Source organism: Lissotriton vulgaris, chromosome 11 (assembly GCF_964263255.1).
Source record: "Lissotriton vulgaris chromosome 11, aLisVul1.2, whole genome shotgun sequence".
Classification (NCBI taxonomy): domain Eukaryota; kingdom Metazoa; phylum Chordata; class Amphibia; order Caudata; family Salamandridae; genus Lissotriton; species Lissotriton vulgaris.
Genome location: NC_141699.1, coordinates 985,539,576 through 985,558,673, shown reverse-complemented (window position 1 = coordinate 985,558,673; position 19,098 = coordinate 985,539,576). Strand labels below are relative to the sequence as shown.

The 19,098-nt window shown below is 42.8% G+C and overlaps 1 protein-coding gene across 1 annotated transcript in view; it reads left to right on the top strand.

Moving 5' to 3' along the window:
• The window catches only part of GFM1 (G elongation factor mitochondrial 1), a 245,147-nt gene extending 226,430 nt beyond the window's left edge, over positions 1-18,717 (top strand). The window contains exons 17-18 of the mRNA XM_086944222.1: positions 12,495-12,548; positions 18,079-18,717. Of these exons, the coding sequence (XP_086800348.1) occupies positions 12,495-12,548; positions 18,079-18,210 (186 nt within the window). The 3' untranslated portion in view covers positions 18,211-18,717. The remainder of the gene's footprint in view (positions 1-12,494; positions 12,549-18,078) is intronic.
• The last annotated feature ends 381 nt before the right edge of the window (positions 18,718-19,098 follow it).

Sequence of the window (19,098 nt, the reverse complement as noted above, 5' to 3'; positions counted from 1 at the left end):
CCAAGATATGAAGCTTCGGGCACAAGCGCCATACTGTCTGGTCTACCCTCTGAGGAGTGTATCAACTGAGTTTTTAAGATATTGAGCTTGTATCCCCACAGCTCACCAAATTTCTGAGCTAGTTCTATAATTTTAGGTAATGCAGATTGAATATCAGAAGTGACCACAGCGACATCGTCGGCATATGCAAGGACTTTATGTTCTATTTGATGAATCTTAACGGGAGATATGCCAACTTCTTTTGTTAATTGATTTAGATAGGGCTCGATATTTAGCGCAAACAGCAAGGGGGAACAAGGGCACCCTTGTCTCGTCACCCTTGTTATTGGTAAGGGATCGGAGGTCTCAGTAGCAATCCGGATGATAGCTTTGGGGTTAGTATATAGCGCCCGTATGACATTTATAAATTCTATGGGGAACCCCTTCCAGGCCAACACAGACCACAGAAACCCCCAGTCGACCCTGTCAAACGCTTTTTCTGCGCGCAACAGGGCAACACCGACCGGGGATCCCGTGGCCTGCGCCCAGTCTAACAATGTGATAATTCGTCTAACATGGTCAGTTGTGTCCCTTTTTTTAATAAAACCATGCTGAATTTTCGAGACCAAGCTAGGCATGAGATTGTTTAAATCTGTTAGCAAGAATCTTAGAGAAGATCTTGCTATCTGCAGTTATAAGGGAGATTGGCCTGTATGATCCTAGCTCAGAACCCTCCTTTCCTTTTTTTTTAAACATGATTATTGTAGCCAGGGACCAGGAGTCAGGTAGGTGCCCCAGAAATGCCTGCTGATACATCTTAAGCAATTCTGGTTTTAGCATATGGCGAAAGGTACGATAAAATTCCAGTGGTATATTGTCTGGTCCCATCGCTTTCCCTGGGGCAAGACCTAAAATAGCTGATTCGATTTCTTCCCACGTAATGGGAGCGGCTAATACAGCCTTATGCATTTCCCAGTGTGCAGGATTACTACGGTTCATCAAATATTCTGACGCATCGCTTATTACACTGGTACCATCATTTGACTTATTATATAGTGTCTGATAAAATTCACGGAACGCCTTTAGTATCCCAGCTTTAGATTCCTGGGTTACTCCTTTCTGATCAGTAACTTTTATAATATCATTAGCAGCAGCTTTCTGTCTTAATCTTTGTGCTAGCATTCTGCCAGTTTGTTCGTTTAATTCGGAACATTCAGTCTTATACTGTTGGTATTTAAGTGCTAGCTGGTCAGCTAAATGGGAGTAGACTACAGCACGTTCTATAGTTAAAGCACATTAGGCTTCTTCGATACCCTGACTAAATTTAATTCTGGCAGCAAGTTTTAGTTCTGCCTTCATCACTTTATCCAGTTCCTTCTTAAATTGATCCTGTATATTCTGCTTCTGAAAATTGGAGTAGCTAATCGTTTCTCCCCTTATAATTGACGTAAAAGTATCCCAAACTATTTGGACAGACGCCGTCTCATTATTGCATAAGACAAACTTATTGATAATTTTTGCCATAAATGAAAGATAATCCTCGTCGGTCAGTAGATTCCTTTGAAACGACCACTGTCTGTTAGGACCTTTATTTTGGGAGAGTAACTGTATTTCTAATATAACAGGATTATGGTCCGAAACGATTTGTGGCATTATATCAATATTAGCTTTCTCTATGAGGCCTGAAGAAATAAAAAAATTATGTAAACGCACAAACTTTTGATGCGGAACAGAAAAAAAGGTAAATCCAGGATCAAAAGATCGCAGTCTATTCCATACATCAATCAGCCCATTCCCTAATACTAATTCCCTAAGAGCTCCATAGGTCCTGGTCTTGCGCCCTTTATAATTCCAATTTGTCCTAATGTTAATATCAGCTTCAATATGAATGTTTAAGTCACCACAAAAAATTATCGGTTGACACCAGGTAGCCAGCTCTAGGTTGACCGAATTCAATACCTCGCTATCGTCTAAATTTGGGCCGTACAGAGTACAAACTGTAAATCTATTACCCTCACTAATAATTTCTACCAAACCCCACCTCCCCCACTTATCTGCTAAAGTTCTAACACATTTCCCGAACCCCTGTTTCATAAAAATAGCAACTCCTCTTTTTATCCGTCTGTTTAGAGCATACTAAAAGTTCAAGACCTAAGTTTTTTAGCAAATTCCGCTTATCCCAAGAGATGTGTTTCTTGTAAACACAAGATATCAATTTGTAGTAGTTGAATTATTTTACGTAAAATCCCTTTTTAAAAAAAAAAAATCATTGAGGCCGTTAATATTCAACGTACACAGCTTTGCTTTCTTATCCATTATTATACCACAGGAGTGACAAAACTAATGCTTCCCCTCTTTGGTTCACACAACACCAACATAATAAACATAATACAATTATCTGCTCTGCTACACGTTCAGAAATAACTACCGCTGTCTTACACCCCGCCCCCCACCACCACCAACACCACCACCACCTCTCCCCCCCCCCCCCCCCCCCAAGCCTTCAACCGACCTCCAACCCCAACCACCCATCCCTCCCATCCCACCATATGAGGCATTGGGACCATTAGTCCCTGGGAACCCAAGGTGCCCCCTCTGCTCCCCCTAAAGGTTAGAAAAAAGAGGAATATCATTAAACCGTATCCATCTTCCTCAATTTACCAATGTTCGCTTGAACAACAAAAAAAAAAGAGGCTAATAGAACCGAAGCCTTCAACTAAATTTTTCCACAATTTCGGTTGTTCCATAGAAAGATAAATTAATTATTAACCACATACCCTAAACTCATTAATAGACTATCAAACAAGGCCATCATATTAAAGTGCATTTGAATATAGTCCCTCTATTTTTTTTCCCCGTTACAGAGACATCAAGTACTCTTTAGCCAATATCTCTGAAAAGAAAAATTTAATTTGTCCTTTCACAGTTACTTTTAACTTCGCCAGGTGTTGTAGATACACAGTAGCTCCTTTCTCCTGGAAACCTGCTATCAATTGCCGTAGATGCCAGCGCTTTGAGACAGTAGCTGGACAAAAATCTGGTCGCGCAAAAAAAGTGCAGCCCTTAGTGGACCTAGGTTTGCCGGGCCTGACCAGATCAAAGACTGCCTCTCTGGCCAGGAAGTTATTAAAGCGAATCAAGATTGCTCTAGGCCATTCAGTGTCCGATTGTTTCGATTTCCGAATTAGAAAAGGGAAGCGATGCACACGTTCAATAACAGTGGGCCAGTCCCAGGAGGTCAGTTCTGAAAAGGCGTCCCGGAAAAGATCGCAAACAAATTTCCGTACATCAGGGCCCCCATTTCTTCCGGAACCCCTAAAATGCGCAAGTTGCTCCTGCGTGATTGATTTTCCAGTTCCTTAAGCTTAAAGCTTATATCATCCCGCGGTGCTTTTATATCACTGAGCTCACTTTTTTGGGCAGCAACAATATCCTCTAATGTAGATATTCTTTCCTCAGCTTCAGTGACTCTAGAAGAAATATCAGAGCAGATCTTGGTGACGCGCCTGACAGCATTTTGCACCTTTCTGCATGTAGCTTGAGTACGGGAGATTTCCATTTTTGATTCTGCCCTATGAGCTAACATCGTATTGTAAATCATAGCCAATGTCACCTCAGAGTCTTTATGTAGCTCGTCAGACTGATGATTTTCAGAACACCCTCCTTGAAATATAATTCCCGGCAGCGCATCCCCAGTGTCAGGTGTTTTACCTTTTGTGCCTGATTTCCTAGTTCTGTGCCGTTTAACAGTTGCTGCAGACACTGGCGCGGACTCGCTGACTCTAGAGTCTTCATCCGTACTGCTTTCATCCGGATAATCATCCGAGTACTCCGCCCAGGCCTTATCGATGCTCTCATCTGAGGTATGGTCTGACATGGAATAAAAATTATCTTCTGTTTCTTGTGAAACAAGAGCGTTAGTACCATTAATATCCATCCCCAGGGTACTATTGTCTCCTCAGGTGAAGCATTTAGCTCAGCGGGATCAACAGGATTCGAGCCAGCTATCATTTAGACTTCATTTCCCATAATGCACCCAATCGGTTTTTCCTCAGCATCATTAGCAATGTCTAACAGCTGCAATTCTGCGACTTCTGAGACAACAACAACTGATGTTACAATATTACCGTCCTGATCCTGCCGTGGCTGGCTCGACATAACATTTTCTGCAGTCTCTTGTAGGTTATTGTGCATTGCATGTTTTTCAAACATTTCAGGGAGCGTTTGTAACACGGTGTTTGTGTTTTGCGTTTTTTTTCGCTCACCTCCCTTTTTGGAATTCAGCTCCAGTTCTGAGTGCAGCCCGCTCGACTGTATTGCCTCCCCCACGGTGTTCTCCTCTGCACCAGCTTTCGTTTTGCCGCTTCTGGTATTAGGGGGCTTCAAAGGAGGTTTCGGCGGCATCCTTGATTGTAGGCAAGCGCCCCCGCACAGCTAAGCTGACAACCGCGGAGAGGCGGGAGGGAGCCGCCACACAAATTCTCGGGGGAAGCCAAGGCAGAGAAAAGGAATTATCATATACACAGGAAAGCTCCCCTGCGTTACCAAGTGAAACCGCCGGCATAGGCGTGTAGCTGACGTACAGCACTTTTCCTCCCAACAACACTGCTGCCAACTTCCCAAACAAGCACTGGCGTTGCCAATAGGTCTCGCAGTAGGAAAGTTGGAGCTATTACAATTGTAAATAACAATGCCTTTTATTTTTGTTTTCATTTTAAAGACATAAAGGGCTTTGTCATTTAGAAAACCAATAGCTCCAACTATCCTACTGCGAGACCTATTGGCAACGCCAGTGCTTGTTTCATTTCTATTCCTTATCCTTTCTCATCACCCTCGTTATTCAAAATGTATTTTCTTATTACGGTGATTCAAATCCAATAGTACAAAACTGAAAACCAATACTATTTTTTTTTAATATATTTTGACTTGTATTGCAAGCATCTTGCCTGTACATGTGGCAGCATCTTTTCTTTTGTGTTACTTTTATGGCACATACTGACAAGATATATGTTTTTTTTTATAAAACATGAACTATCACAGTTTGCCAAAGCCAGGCCTACAGGTTATGCCAATGCGTGTTTTTACTGCAGTGACATTTGTTTTGAAGTTTTATATAGCACGAACTAGGCCGATGGGTATTAGAACGGTTTGCACTGCATCAGTTTACCTTACACCAAGTCTAATTAATGTTTAATTCATATATATTGTTTTTAATTTATAGACGCGGGTAGATGAAGTGCTTTAGCCAGAAACACCGTATGGTGAGCCGCGGAGGGCCTGGGGCCTGGCTCCCCTGTGCCAAAGTCGGCAGCTCTGGCTGTTAGGCCACTTTTCATACGGCTGCAACAAGAATTTCCCTTCACATCCTGCTCGCGAGGAGGCACCTTCCTACAACCACGTAGTCATTCGGTGACAAATGTTGACAAAGGGGTTTCATTGCAGGCGCAGGTGGCTTGCCTGTTGCTGGGTGCTCAGATATTCTGTGTGATTTGTGTGTATGTGGCCAATCACTTCAGTTGTCACAGAACACCGCCATGATGGCGGCCCTGAAAAGTGGCGAGCGAGATACAATAGCCGGAGCAGTCAAAGCTCCTCACATAACTGTACGCACGCAGTAGCGTCCCGTGGAGTGAGTGCAAATGACGTCAGAGCAGCCGATAAGCCGCCAAAAAGAGCGCCAAGTGTGAGGTGTTTTTTAGAGCAATTTCCACACGTCGGTGGGTGACAGGTCTGAGGCCAACTCTTTCCACATATGGCGCAGAGCAGCTGTCAGATGGCTGCGAGTTCCTGCCAATGGGGGGAGGGGGGGACATGATCCGGTGACCTGGAGGTGAAAGGCTGAGTAACCCTGAGCCGAAGCAGAGGGCCTTCCAGCCCCCTCAGTGAAGTGATGTAATTAATGGACTAACAGCAGCGCGGGTACATCCAGGCACGGCTTTGTCGGGGTGCAACGTGGAGGCTGGATAGAGTGTCGCGCTGCAGACCAACTTGCTTGAAATGAGCATTTTTTAACAGGTTTATATAGCGTGAACTCGACCAGAAGGTACTGGAGCGCTTTACATGAGCACCAGTTACGTTACACAAGGACAGATTCATGTTTTGGGGAGACTGAGTGATTTAGCTAGAATCTCAGGCTGTTGAGCCAACGCCGAGGCTCGAGACTGGTCCCCAGCTCCAAAGTCTGCAGCTCTGGTCGTAAGTCCACATCCTCTCCAATAAAACTATGAATACACGATTTTGTAATTTAGTGGAATGTGTAGTATAGTTACATAAGAACTTAAGGTTCATATTTTGGATGCTGAGTTATGTATATGCTTCCAGGATTGATTTCCAGTTGGTTAGAAAATCCTTTTATCTGTCAAAGGTCCATAAAACGAGACGTGTAGAGCAGGGTACTAGTAAGAAGGGCGTTCTAAGGGTTATACATCTGTGACATCTTGTACTTATTCAAGTCAGATATATTTGCTTCTATCATCGTTATTTCTTCAATGATGGTACTTATGACTTTGAGTTTTTAATGGTAACAGCTCACGCACAACTTGGGACAGCCTGAGAGGTCTGCACCAACATGGTATTATAAATATCGATTTTGATGTCGTTTTTTTGACAGTACATCTAGTGGCACAATCAGGGTCGTGGCCTTCGGATCACAACAGATGTCAGAGGGGAGCGTTAACCCGCTCAAACAAATTACTCATTCCTGGGCACCGAGTGTGAATGACCAGTTGGAAAAAAAAAGAAACCCTACAGGCGAACTAAAATACAAACAACTTAAAGCAAAGCACAAACAAAAAAAAGTTAGAACACATAACTAGTTCCACGTATCAAATGAATCGTGTGCATGTTTCTCCTTAGCAGCTCTTATGACACCCGAATGCCAGGTGCCACCAAAAGGGTCCATCAGAATCGATCTTAACGTTGTCCACTGGAATTTCAACAGGAACAACTAAATACAGCGTCTACTTAAATACGTGGATGGCGACTGAGGTATAAATAAAGCCTGCACATAACAATAATAAGTTAATTGCAGCTGTGCTGCGGATGCTCTCTTCCTACGCAAACTCCCGCCATGTAGGAAACAGTAAGGGCACAGGCTGGCATGGGGGTGGGGGAGTACCCTCTGAGAGCGCACGAGGCCTGCCCTCCCGCCATCCGACGCATTCCCCCGCACACCAATTGGTTTGACAATTAGGGGAGAGCTAATCTGCAGACAGAATCTGTTTGTGCCACTTCCAGGGAGATTTAGGCCTGCAGATGTCATTGTCCTGCGCCCTTCCTGTCAGGGCATTATGTTGGAAATGCTATTTCTGAAGGCACTCGGGGAAGAATGGCCGTGTTTTGTCGTGCTTTGCCGCGGGCACCTAAATGGCAGAACGGTCCCAGGGCAGCGGGCATTGTAACACCGTGCCACCAACACGGGAAGGAACTGCCTGGATGCATACCGAGTCTGGTGACGCTCCATGGATACATTATTGTTCTATATTAAGCCTCTTGTAAGATGCACCGTACAAAAGCCTAGTTGGCGCATTGGGGATCTAATATAAATACATGTACATGGCATAATTGTGGTGTGACGCAGCAAAACAAACGATGCTTTAGTGAAACTGATATTAGGGTAATAAAAAGGCAATTAGTCATTTTACAAACATTTCATCAATTAAACATATGATTTTAGAGCTTTTAAAACGTACTGTTGTCCAGCACCACAGCATTTATATTGGAAATACTGTGCTTCTGTCAGACGGTGGTCAGAGGGCGGAAACAGCAGGGGTCCCGGACAAAAAAACAAGCGTTAAGAGCGGCCGGGAAACTGAAAGCACGGCCGGCCAGCCATGTTTAATTAGGGGAGTAGAAGCCGCTGAGCGCACGCTGGGCGAAGCCCTTTGATGTGCTGGTGGCAAGAAAGTGCATCATTTTCGAAGAACTGCCGCTTTAAATATGTGACTACATAAAGGATGAAGGCGGAAAAGAAAGTTCTCTCTTTCTGACTTCGGCTCCAGGTGGCGTTAGAGTCTTACACTTGTATATGCAACTGTTAAAGTAAATGGCAGAAATAAAACAATTACCTCGCAAGCGTTTTACGCTCTGTGAACTCCAGGTTATATAAAAGTTACCAGCATACACTGCGGTTTCTCAGGATAAACAAACACCAAAACTGTTGTCTGAACATCCAGACACTGTAGAACTCATGAATAAACCTCCCCTCGAAAGCCGCATATCTCAGACATACAACTATTCCAGACCTTTCCGTTAAAATGGAGGGGATTTGTTGAGACAAATATATCAGTAAACAACCTGGGAAGCCAAAACGAGCACTCGGACAGGAGAAACGCGACGTGCACCAGAAACAAACAAAAAAAAAATGAAACGCCGGATGGGGGCGGGAAAGCCTGGTGGGAGGCGTGAATGCGCGAGGGGAGCCAGGCGGATTGGGAGAGAAGCCTGATGGGGCGGGAGAGCCTGGTGGGTGGGCGTGAATGAGGGGAAGACTGGGCTGGGCTTGCATGCGGATTGGGAGAGAAGCCTGATGGGGGCGGGAGAGCCTGGTGGGTGGGCGTGAATGAGGGGAGGACTGGGCTGGGCTTGCATGCGGATTGGGAGAGAAGCCTGATGGGGGCGGGAGAGCCTGGTGGGTGGGCGTGAATGAGGGGAGGACTGGGCTGGGCTTGCATGCGATGCGCGTGCATGTTGACGGGCACTGCATGAAAACCGCGGGCTGAAAGCCCTTTGGTTTGACGAGAAAATAGCCGACTTGAATTCTCCCCATTTCCCATTCCTGCGGAATGGTAAAGGCTCGACCTAAAAAAACTCTTGGCAGATTAGCAGCAAAGCCAGTCCGTGCTGCAGCTGTTAGGTTCAGATTGAGCAGAGCTTCCAGGAGCGGAATCCGGATTACAGCCTGATACGCGAACACCTTAGATTTCCACCTCCATTTCCAACCGGGGAGCAGGGAGCAAGCACCTTACTCGGCCACTGCAGCGGCCGTCATCTTGCCTCTGATCTCGTGGTGGCTGCATTTCAGCTGCAGTCTAGTTTTTGGAGTCAAGAACCACAATATAGTTGTATACAAAACTCCCACTAAGGGCAGAATTTCACTGCAACCTTTAACAGAAAGTACTTAAACCAATGAAAAATGTATGAAAATGTGTGTCATTTCTGCATTGTAACTTGGAACTACTTCTACATTTTTCGAAGGACTGTCAGATTATCCTATTTGTTCTGGAAGTCACATGCCTCTACTAACATCACTGTTGTGAACCCCACTTTTCCCTTAAGGGCAAACATGATTAGATTGCTTAAACACCAAGAGTATTGATACAGATCGTCTTCAGGAAAAATGAATACCAGCAGATGTCTTTCACCACTGTTTAGTTATGATTCAGCCACACTTGACATTTTGGTTTGTTAAGCTTTTGACCCCCATGGACGGATTTGCACAAAACTTATCAATCTGCTAGCTCAGCCAGCTAAGTTTGGCATGGCAAATTTCATGACGATCTGTCCACAGGAAAAAAGGTGTAAAGGGTGGGGAGTGAAAGGGGGAACTGTTCCCCTTTTAACTTCTGAAATAGATTTTTCTGAATAATAAACAAAAAAGGATGATTAGATTTATGCCAAACTTGGTATGAAAGTATATCTTTACTTAACGTATATGCAGGGAGAGTTGAAAATTAGATAACCGTCATGAAAGCAGAGAAAGTCACTAAAAAGGACACAGCTAAAAAACTAAGCTATGTTTCTGGCTCAAACTCGTCCGACCACTGAAATTTACCAGTTATGGTCAGCAATACACACAACAGATTCCACAATTGGAGATATTTATATAGAGAGAGGTATAGGTAGTTGATGGTGTAAAACTAGATGGAGCTACAAATAGAGATGTGTTATGTTATGAAAGTAGTTTGTAAAGTGCCTGGTTGCTCCAAACGGAGTGTCTATATATAGATAGATTGAGATGGTTAGAGGTCCACACTGGCCCAATACATATTTTGTATTCATTATTTGGTTGTGACTACAGATATTTTTGTCATGGTTTTCAGAAATGCTTGTTTTGTTGGAAATTAAGTAATTTTTTAAATATAAAGCATACTGTAGGGAAGGTAAAATGGCAGCATACTGTAGGGAAGGTAAAATGGCAGAGTTGGTTTACCAAGATGTGTATAAAGAAAGAAAATAAAGTGCAATGTAGGACAGTAAATGTTTGCTGACAGGGCTCCACATTTACAATGATTATTAACATTCACTAGGAGGATTCATTAGTAGATGCTTACATCAAGGATGAGCTTGGCAGGTGGGCTGATTGAGGCCCTGTGAGCAGCACTGTCATTGTGAAAGCGTTTTTACCAGCACTGAAAGAAGACATGGTGTACTGCCTATCCATTTAACATTTTTAGTGTAACTATCCCACAGGTGCAATCAGCACTTCTACTTTCTGTAAAATGTGATCTTTAAAACCACTGCCAGCCATTCAGTAAGAAGCCTTACCCATATATGCTATTCATGTATACCACTCAGTCCCCAAACACACTCACACACACACACCCTTACTTCAAATTCAAAAAAGACTTTATTTGATTGCTTTTTGAGACAATCATAAAAGTACATATATTAAAAAGACAATTCATACATGAGATATAATAAAGATGTCATATACAGTGCCTATTTACAATAACATTTCACAATGCAAGCAATCTTACTAAATTCCATGATTAATATGTGATAAATTTCCTGTTGCTATATACTTTTTTTAAAAAACATTCCTACTCTCCAAACCCTGTGTATATCGTCTAGAAGCTGTAACACCAGAAAAGCTGGACGACATTGTCTCAGCCCAAGGGCTTTTAATATTGGGACAATCCAGACTTTCCTTAAAATACTATAAAATTTACAAAAAAGGGTCACATGAATTGTGAAATGGTCTGTGTGATTATCACATGGGCACAGGCTTAGTTCTCGGGACCAATCATTAACAACCGGGAAACTCACAAGCCTGTGAAAGATACTGCATCTAAAACGCGTTCGTAAAAACATATCATAGCCACCAGGTACAAATAACAGACTGAAAACTAAAAGAAGTTAAAACCAATTGATTGTGCATAACAGTGGGCTTTAAGCTTTCTCCTGCTACTTGTATGGACCCCAGGTGAAGAAGACCCTCTTTCTTTAGCTCCTTTCTACTAATAGATTGCATGTACTTTGGGTTAGTGTAATATTCCAAATGTCCGATATCGGACATAACATTTCTGATGAACCTCAGCCATGGGATCACTAAGGCTTTTTCACATTGTAGGCTGTCCGCTAGAATATCCCGATTTAATTTAGTCTTGGGTTTTATCCATAAACGATGCCAAGGGAGAATAGGCTCCATCTTTATCAAATATGCAATATAAGGAAGCCCCAACTCGGAGTGGCAGACATACACAGATAGACTAATAGGGGCTGCTAATATCTATCTCAGAAAGCTGTTTTCCACAGTTTGTAGGGGTTGAGTGTCCACAAATCCCCATACACCTGCCCCATACATAGCTGCTGAGATGCATATAGCTTTGTAAATGTGTATTCATTCTGATGGAGGTCTTGTCCCAGGTTTCCTCGCAAAATTAGCGAGGGCCGTTGTGGATCTTACAAAAGCAAATTTCTTTGTCGCAAAGGCAGTGTTCATGTGTCATTGCGGTCAAAAAGTATGCCCAAGTAAGCTATTTGCATGCTCTAATCTTTGGCCTTCCAGAAACATGTCCCTACATTTGGGGCTCCCTGGCCCGCACCTCATTATATATGTTTTTGTGGTATTTACTTTAAGGTCCAGGTGACCCATATATTTGGTAAAACTATTTAAGACCCGCTGTATACCCACTTGAGTGCAAGACATTAAGACCGCATCTTCAGCATAGAGAACAGCAGGAATAGGGCTTGCCACTATTTGTGGAACATCCTTATTATCCTTAATTAGTGCCTGGTACAGGCCATTTATGTAGAGGTTAAAAGGAAAAGGAGCCAGGAGGTACCCTTGCCTGACTCCTCTTCTAATAGGGAAAGGGGCAGTGTGATCACCTGCTACTCCGAAGCGCACTTGTCCCTTAGCTTCGCAATATAGGCATTTAAGGAAACTGATGATTTGCGTGTCCACCCCTATCTGTTCAGGAATGACCCACACTCACTATGTCTCACTGAATCAAAGCGGCAGTAAGATCGACAAACGCTAGAAACAGTCTACTTCTCTTCACCCGTGTTTACTTCCCAACTAAAATGGCTATGTTTACACTTTGCTCCACGGTCCCCAGCCCTTCGCGGAAGCGGTATTGGATATCTGACAGGATATTGTTACCTTCAGCCCAATCTTGTAAACGTTCCAATATGATTCAGCCCGCTAGTACGTGGACCACCTTATCCTTGTGCTATTTAAACCTTTTGTTAAGATAAAGTTAATGTAATGTGTTAGAAGTGAAAATGTTAACAGTTTTATAAACCATATTGTCATGTGTACTACATAAGGAATATATTTTCTTACGTTTCAGGTCCCACTGAATGATATGTTCGGCTATGCCAATGAACTCAGATCGTCTACGGAGGTAAAATAAAATCTGACCTGCAGCTGAAATGTGATTTCCAATGAATTTCCTTCAGTTAGTTTGTAGTAACTTTTAGTTTTTTTTGGTCATGTGGCTCATTTTAACCCACAAAAGTAGAACACTAGAGCAGAGCAGAACTGAACATTTCATTATACTGTTTGGAATCTCTTCTCCTTAGCAGCGCTCCACTATACAGTAGTATCAGGGATGTGGAATTCCTATAGCCTGACGCCCAGGACATATTGTTTGGGGTCAAGGGCAGTAACTTTTCATGTGTGTTTTGTCCTTGAGACAAGTAGGCCAACCCCCTACAACACAAACCCATTGGCCATTATAGTACCACATTATCGTTCAGGGAAGGGTAATGTCTGCAATTAAGATAATATTTGTGCCCATGTGTTAATGCTGTTCAAACTTGTATTTATGGCTCAATAATGCAAAGCCTGTATTATTAGGGTGCGCGCTCTCGCTCTAAGTAAATATTGTAAGCTCCGACTGCACTACTGTGTTTGTTTATGTTTATTAAGCTTATAAAGTGCACAGCTACTCAAAGTGTCCCGGCGCTAGTTCCTGAAGAGAGAATGAACGTGTATCAGGTTAAAACAGCAAGGTCTTGAGTTGTTTTTTTTTAAAAGCACTGGGTCCTGAGTAGTCCTCTGGGCTAAAGGCAGTAGATTCCAGGGCAAACCAGCCCTACGCACAAAGGAGTTTCCACCAAGACGCTGGTGCTTAAACATCGGGATCTGCATCAGCCACTGGGCAGAGGACCACAGCACTCTGCCAGGCACATAAAAGGCAAATCTTCTCTGAAGGTATACAAGGCCCGGTGAGCGATGGTGAGCATTTTGAATTTCAGGCGGGACTCCACTGACAGCCAATGCAAGGCACGCAAGTGTGTCCGCACACTATCTCTAGGAGAAAGCCCCCTAAGGAGTCTAACCGCTGAATTCTGCGTGACTTGAAGTTTTTTAACCAGGGACCCCGAGCAGCTTACCAGGAGCGCATTGGTGTAGTCCAGGCGGGAAAGGATCAACGCACGGACCACGGTTTCTCTAGAAGCACTCGGCAAGAGAGGAAGAAACTTCTTCAAGCTCTTCAATATGCCGAAGCAGGAACCGGCCAACTTCTTCACGTGCGTGACAAAATGCAAGTTTTGGTCGAACCAGACGCCCCGGTTTTTAACCGCGCCCGTTCTTTCAGAAGGCCGAGAAAAACCCAGAGGCCAAAGCTTTCTGTGAAGTCCGAAGGAAAGGAGCCAAACAGCAGCACCTCAGATTTCCCTTCATTGCATTTTAACTGGGCATTAGATTGCCAGTGAAAGACAGAGGAAAGGCAATTTTGGGCCAGCCCGACCGAGTCCACTTTCTTAGGCCAAGTAAACAGCAGCTCGGTGTCATCGGCATAGGCCATCACCTTAGCCCCCAGTGACTCCACTAGGTACACAAGCGGGGTCACATAGATGTTAAAAAAGAGGGGGCTTAGTGATGAACCCTGAGGCACACCCGTTAACACCGGGAAAGGCGCAGTGGGGGAGCCAAACCTGCTGCTGCCAGCACTCAAGGAAGGAACTAATCCAATGCCAAGCGGAGGCAATGATGCCAATGGCAGACAGGCGATTGAGCAGCATGGCATGAGGAACCGTGTCGAATGCCGCCGAGAGGTTCAGCATGACCAATGCTGCCCTCCTGCCGGCATCCTGCAAAGCCGATTCCGTGCTATGAGCTGCACGGAATCCTGACTGAGCCGGGTGAACCCCTTTGGACTCCTCGATGAACTTGGTAAGTTGAAAAGTGACGGCCTTCTCGCACACTTTCGCCAAGCTGGGCAGAAGGGAAATGGGGCGATAGTTATCCGGCACAAAAGGGTCCAAGGTCGGCTTTTTAAGCAGCAGAAGGATCAGGGCAAGTTTCCAGGCTCTGGGCACGTAGGCAGAGCAGAGTGACTTATTAATCAAGTAGTTCACCTCTGGATTGACGATATCGTCCAAATCGGACAGAAGCCTGGCAGCACAGGGATCACGGGGGAGCCGGACTTAAGAGCTTTCAAGATTTTAAGAGAGCTGGCCAAGTCTGACAGTTGTTCCAGTATAAAAATGTGTAGAGACATTTTCAAAGTTTAGCTAAACGAGGCTTTGTATAATGTTCCCAGAATGCTTTTTGATTAGATGCTAATATTTCCAGATGCTTGAAAGCAAGATTGGGGATTCTTTGCTTTCAAATAAATCTTCACCAAAAAATGCAAGTAGGAAAAAGAATTTGCGAAACTAGTTAACATGTTAAATACCATTTCTTTGCAGTACCATTTTGTAAAATGTGTTGATGTATGCTAGTATTTTCCAAAAACATTCATAATGGAAAATCAGTGTAACCAGCTTCAATAAGATTATGAGAAACAAATTAATAAGCATTGGCAAAGCCAGTAGGTCGGAAATTGGTGGTCAGTCTTTTGGTTTTGTCAATGTGTGACTTGTTTTAGCATAATTTTTGCAAAATCTTATTGGTGTGGGAGCTTCCAGGCCCTCACCGTTATAACAAACACTGGAAAAAGCAAAAATATTTTTGGGTTTCAAAAAGCACACATTGCCACGTAGTAGTTCCTGGCACTGAATAAAACTACTTTGTGTGCGGATATGTGAAAGAGCAGAAGGCTGCCGATAGAAAGAGAGAGAAAAATAATTTTAATTAACACAAAAGGTCTCGGTTAACGCTAGACCTAATTAGGGGCCCAATTAAAAAAGAAAGTCTCAAAAATGCACCATAGTATATGTCCTTGCATTAAGTGCAGATATATTTGGCTTTTATGAATTCACAAGAACCCTGGAACTATTGCTTACCACTAACTTCAGCCCCAGTATGTAGATCTGCAGAAACGTGGCAACATAAGGGAATTTTCAGTATTCAAACCCTACTATGGTTTAAAACCCTGGCACAATCAGAGAGGCTATATCAGAGTTCTTATATAATGAGATTGCTGCCATAATTAGCCTTCATATTTCATGTCACACAAGGGACACGTGGATTTTGTTAAAGGACATGTAGATTTATGTAACAACTTGCCCCATGGACAAGTAGATATTTTATTAAATTACACACCGTAGGCATTCGTGGTAGACAGAATTCATACATTTATTTATGTACAACATTTTATAAAGTGCCTGTATGTTGCCACTTCAGAGCACTAGGAGAATAGGATAATCCAAATAGCAAACTCTGTGTTCCAGGAAGAATAACAGAAGAGGATGTACTAGTTCAGCAGTGATGACTAGCTCCACAACTTTTAAGAGCTTCATTCTACGTGGGAGTCAAAAAGAAAGAAAGATCTTAAATGAGGTCTGTGACCAGAACCCTCTATTAGGCGGGCTACTTATGAAAATGTGCTTAAAGCCTCTCAAAAAAGGAACATTTTAAAGTTTCTCATACATTTGAGATAGTTCATTTGACCCCTTGAGACCTGAGAAAAATTCCTGTGGCCCAAGAGCTGTATGGGTCATCATTGATTTGGAGGGATGAATTGGGAGACCCAGGGACCCTTCTGGGGCGGTATGTTATCGCGATCTCTATAGATAAAATAGACCATCTCCATGGAGTGCCTTATGCATGATACACAGCAACTTGAACTTGATCCTTTGTTGTGGAGCAAGTCCATGAATGTTCTTCAAGGTGGATTCCCACTTTGATATTGAGGCCCAACCTGATTCTTTTTATTTCTATTGTAGTTTCTGGATTTTAGATTTGGGGAAATTAATCAGCATATAGTATAATCGAGAAATTATATTTTAAAAAAATGCTGAAGAGTTCCCCGGAACAAGCAAATTAAAGTAGTCTGTAATACCCACATGTTTTTCATATAAAGTATACAATAACTTGCAATACATCTCCTTGCCATAAGATGGCTACCCACATTTCGCTCATATAGTTTAAATTTGCATAGGCCAGTGCAGTTCCTTAAGACAAGTTGTTTATAGCTACCTCCACAACCACCTATTTTCTGGCTGCTTATTAATACTCTAACAGTCTGCAATGGGGAAGAGGGGCAAATGGTTATGGAATCAGTTGGAACATAAGCATAAGTTACTGACTGTAGATAGTTGTCTACTCCTAGACTAACAGCCTTTCTTTCTCTAAAGTAGCCACTGCTCACTCGCTCGCTGCTTTGTGCATCTTAAGTAATGTCAAAATATTTATACGGAGTACCTGCATATCAACATCATGATTTTCTAGTAATATCGGTCCATAATATTTATGTAGAAATAAAGAAAGGCACTTGCCTCAGGTGTGGTTGGCGGGAGCAACTGATGTATAAAGGGAATTGCCGCTCTGGACGTTCAAGAGAGCAGCAGAATTGACATCATTTAGTGCCACAGGGTGTATACTATCACTCGTATATTGTCCCTTTTGAATGCAGCATTGGCCTGCATATATTTACTGTTGATCAGTAGTCCGTTCAGAATGCTGCCCAAAAAAACAAGTTGCAATCCGCTAAGAATTTTGAAAATATCGTTAGCGCTTCAGTGTGTAGTAAGTTTATCTATTCCCAAGTATGTTTTCCATTATAATTTCTGTGTATCTATAACTAGCAGAAAGCTATTTTAGGTCTATAATTGTATTGTTTTAGGCCCATATTCTTGCACAATATTTTCCACGCATAATTTTGGGACAAAATGTCAGTATGACAATGATTTTTTTTTTCTTTTTTGTACTGTGCTATATTTAGAAGTGACACTGAGGTATACAAAAAAGCTGATGTGTGGAATGCTTGAATTAACCCCATCCACTGGTAATTTCTCAGGCTGCATACAAATCAAATAATTATCTTGCAAATCAGGTCACCTCTGTTTGGACCCAGCCACATGTCAATCGACCTTGATTCTGCTCCAAGAGGAACAGTCCAGCCCAAACTGCCGGGCTGAGTTTTCCCTAAACCGGCACACAAGCAATACAGACATGGATCCCTTGCTCACTGTGGCACTGGACCCAAGCGGCACCCGACTGAGAGGACCAATTAGGCCACAACAAGTCTTGGGTTGCTTGTGTTTCTATTAAGAGAGGTCCTGACTTGACCGGTCTGGCTGGACTGAACCTATGAATCAGGATCAAGGCTGATCTAAATATGACTGGGTCTAATCTGCAGTGGCTTGGTGGGCAAAAAAACGATATACTGAGATGCAGCCCTACTAGTGGCTGAGATTAATTCAAGCACTGCATTCCTTGCTTTTTTGTTTTCTTCATACTTGGAAGACATCCATATGTGTGAGTAATTTACTAAATGTATTGAGTAATTGGCTTGACCATTCGTAGCTCGTGGAGCTAGTGTTTACTTCTTTTACATTTTCACAAAATGTAGATCATATTACGCATTTCATGACATTTTTATTAGCACACTTTGAAAGAGATATATCTGTGTGTGTGCATATATTGCAACCTATCAGGAGTAGCATCAATGTTTGTTTTATTTTATTACATTATCTTTACTACATAAAGAATACTTCAAATCAACTTTACCATGGTTTTTTTTCCTGTTTTTCTCCTAGGGTAAAGGCGAATATACAATGGAATACACTAGATACCAGCCTTGCTTAGCAAGCACTCAAGAAGAACTGGTCCAGAAGTATTTGGAATCCTCTGGTCAACTTGCCACCAAAAAGGGCAAGGCAAAGAGCTAATGATGTACAATCTGCTGATGCACTGCTGTCTATTTAGTTTTGCCATTTGATGGTGAAGCACACCATGAACCAGACACTGCTTCCGAACTTCAGGGCTCTGTTTTTAAAAGACTGGATTTCATGATAACTTTGGCTGATGGTTCACCTGGTTCCCTTTCTGAAGTTTGGCACTTTCATAGCATCTGCAGTGTCTAGATAGCACACTGAGGTTATCTCCCTTCGACAATTGTTCTTCGCAACCTTCCTAAGTCTTCTATTGAACATTGTATAGTCCCTGTTACGACCCCAGGAGTTGCTTGAAGAGTACTGTTAAATTAGGAACTTTATTTGCCTCCATGAGAGCAGTCTATCCTGAGCAGTACATATGTATTTTTTTTAAATGTATCCCTGAAACAGTCACCATCCTATATCACAAATGTCCTTCTCTAATCCTCCTTTCAAGCAAAAAAGATTATAATGGCTCATTTGTGCCTACTCTTAACAAATAAATAATTGTTGACAGTGAAATGCATTTGTAAGTTCTTTTTTTTTGTTTTAAAGTAAACTTTCCGAATTATGAACTTTAAATATCGGCAGTTGGCATACTTGCAACATGTTGGAGCTTTTAATCACAGGCCAAGCAACCCTATAACCGCGAGATCTGAAAGGAACAATTAGTTATGGATTCCTCACCTTTGAATTACCCCTAGGCGTCAGACTGGATCCAGAGAATTTTTTCCTCTGAGCGTCGATAGGTGGCGTTGGTCGATCCGCGTTAGTTGTTGGCGTTGTGGTCACCGGAATGACATTGCGGTATCTAGTTAGATGCCGCCCTCATGCGCCAACATCAGTTTTTTCTTTTTCTGCGCCAGCCAGCGCAGATCCGGAGAGAGCGGTACCTCAAGTCAC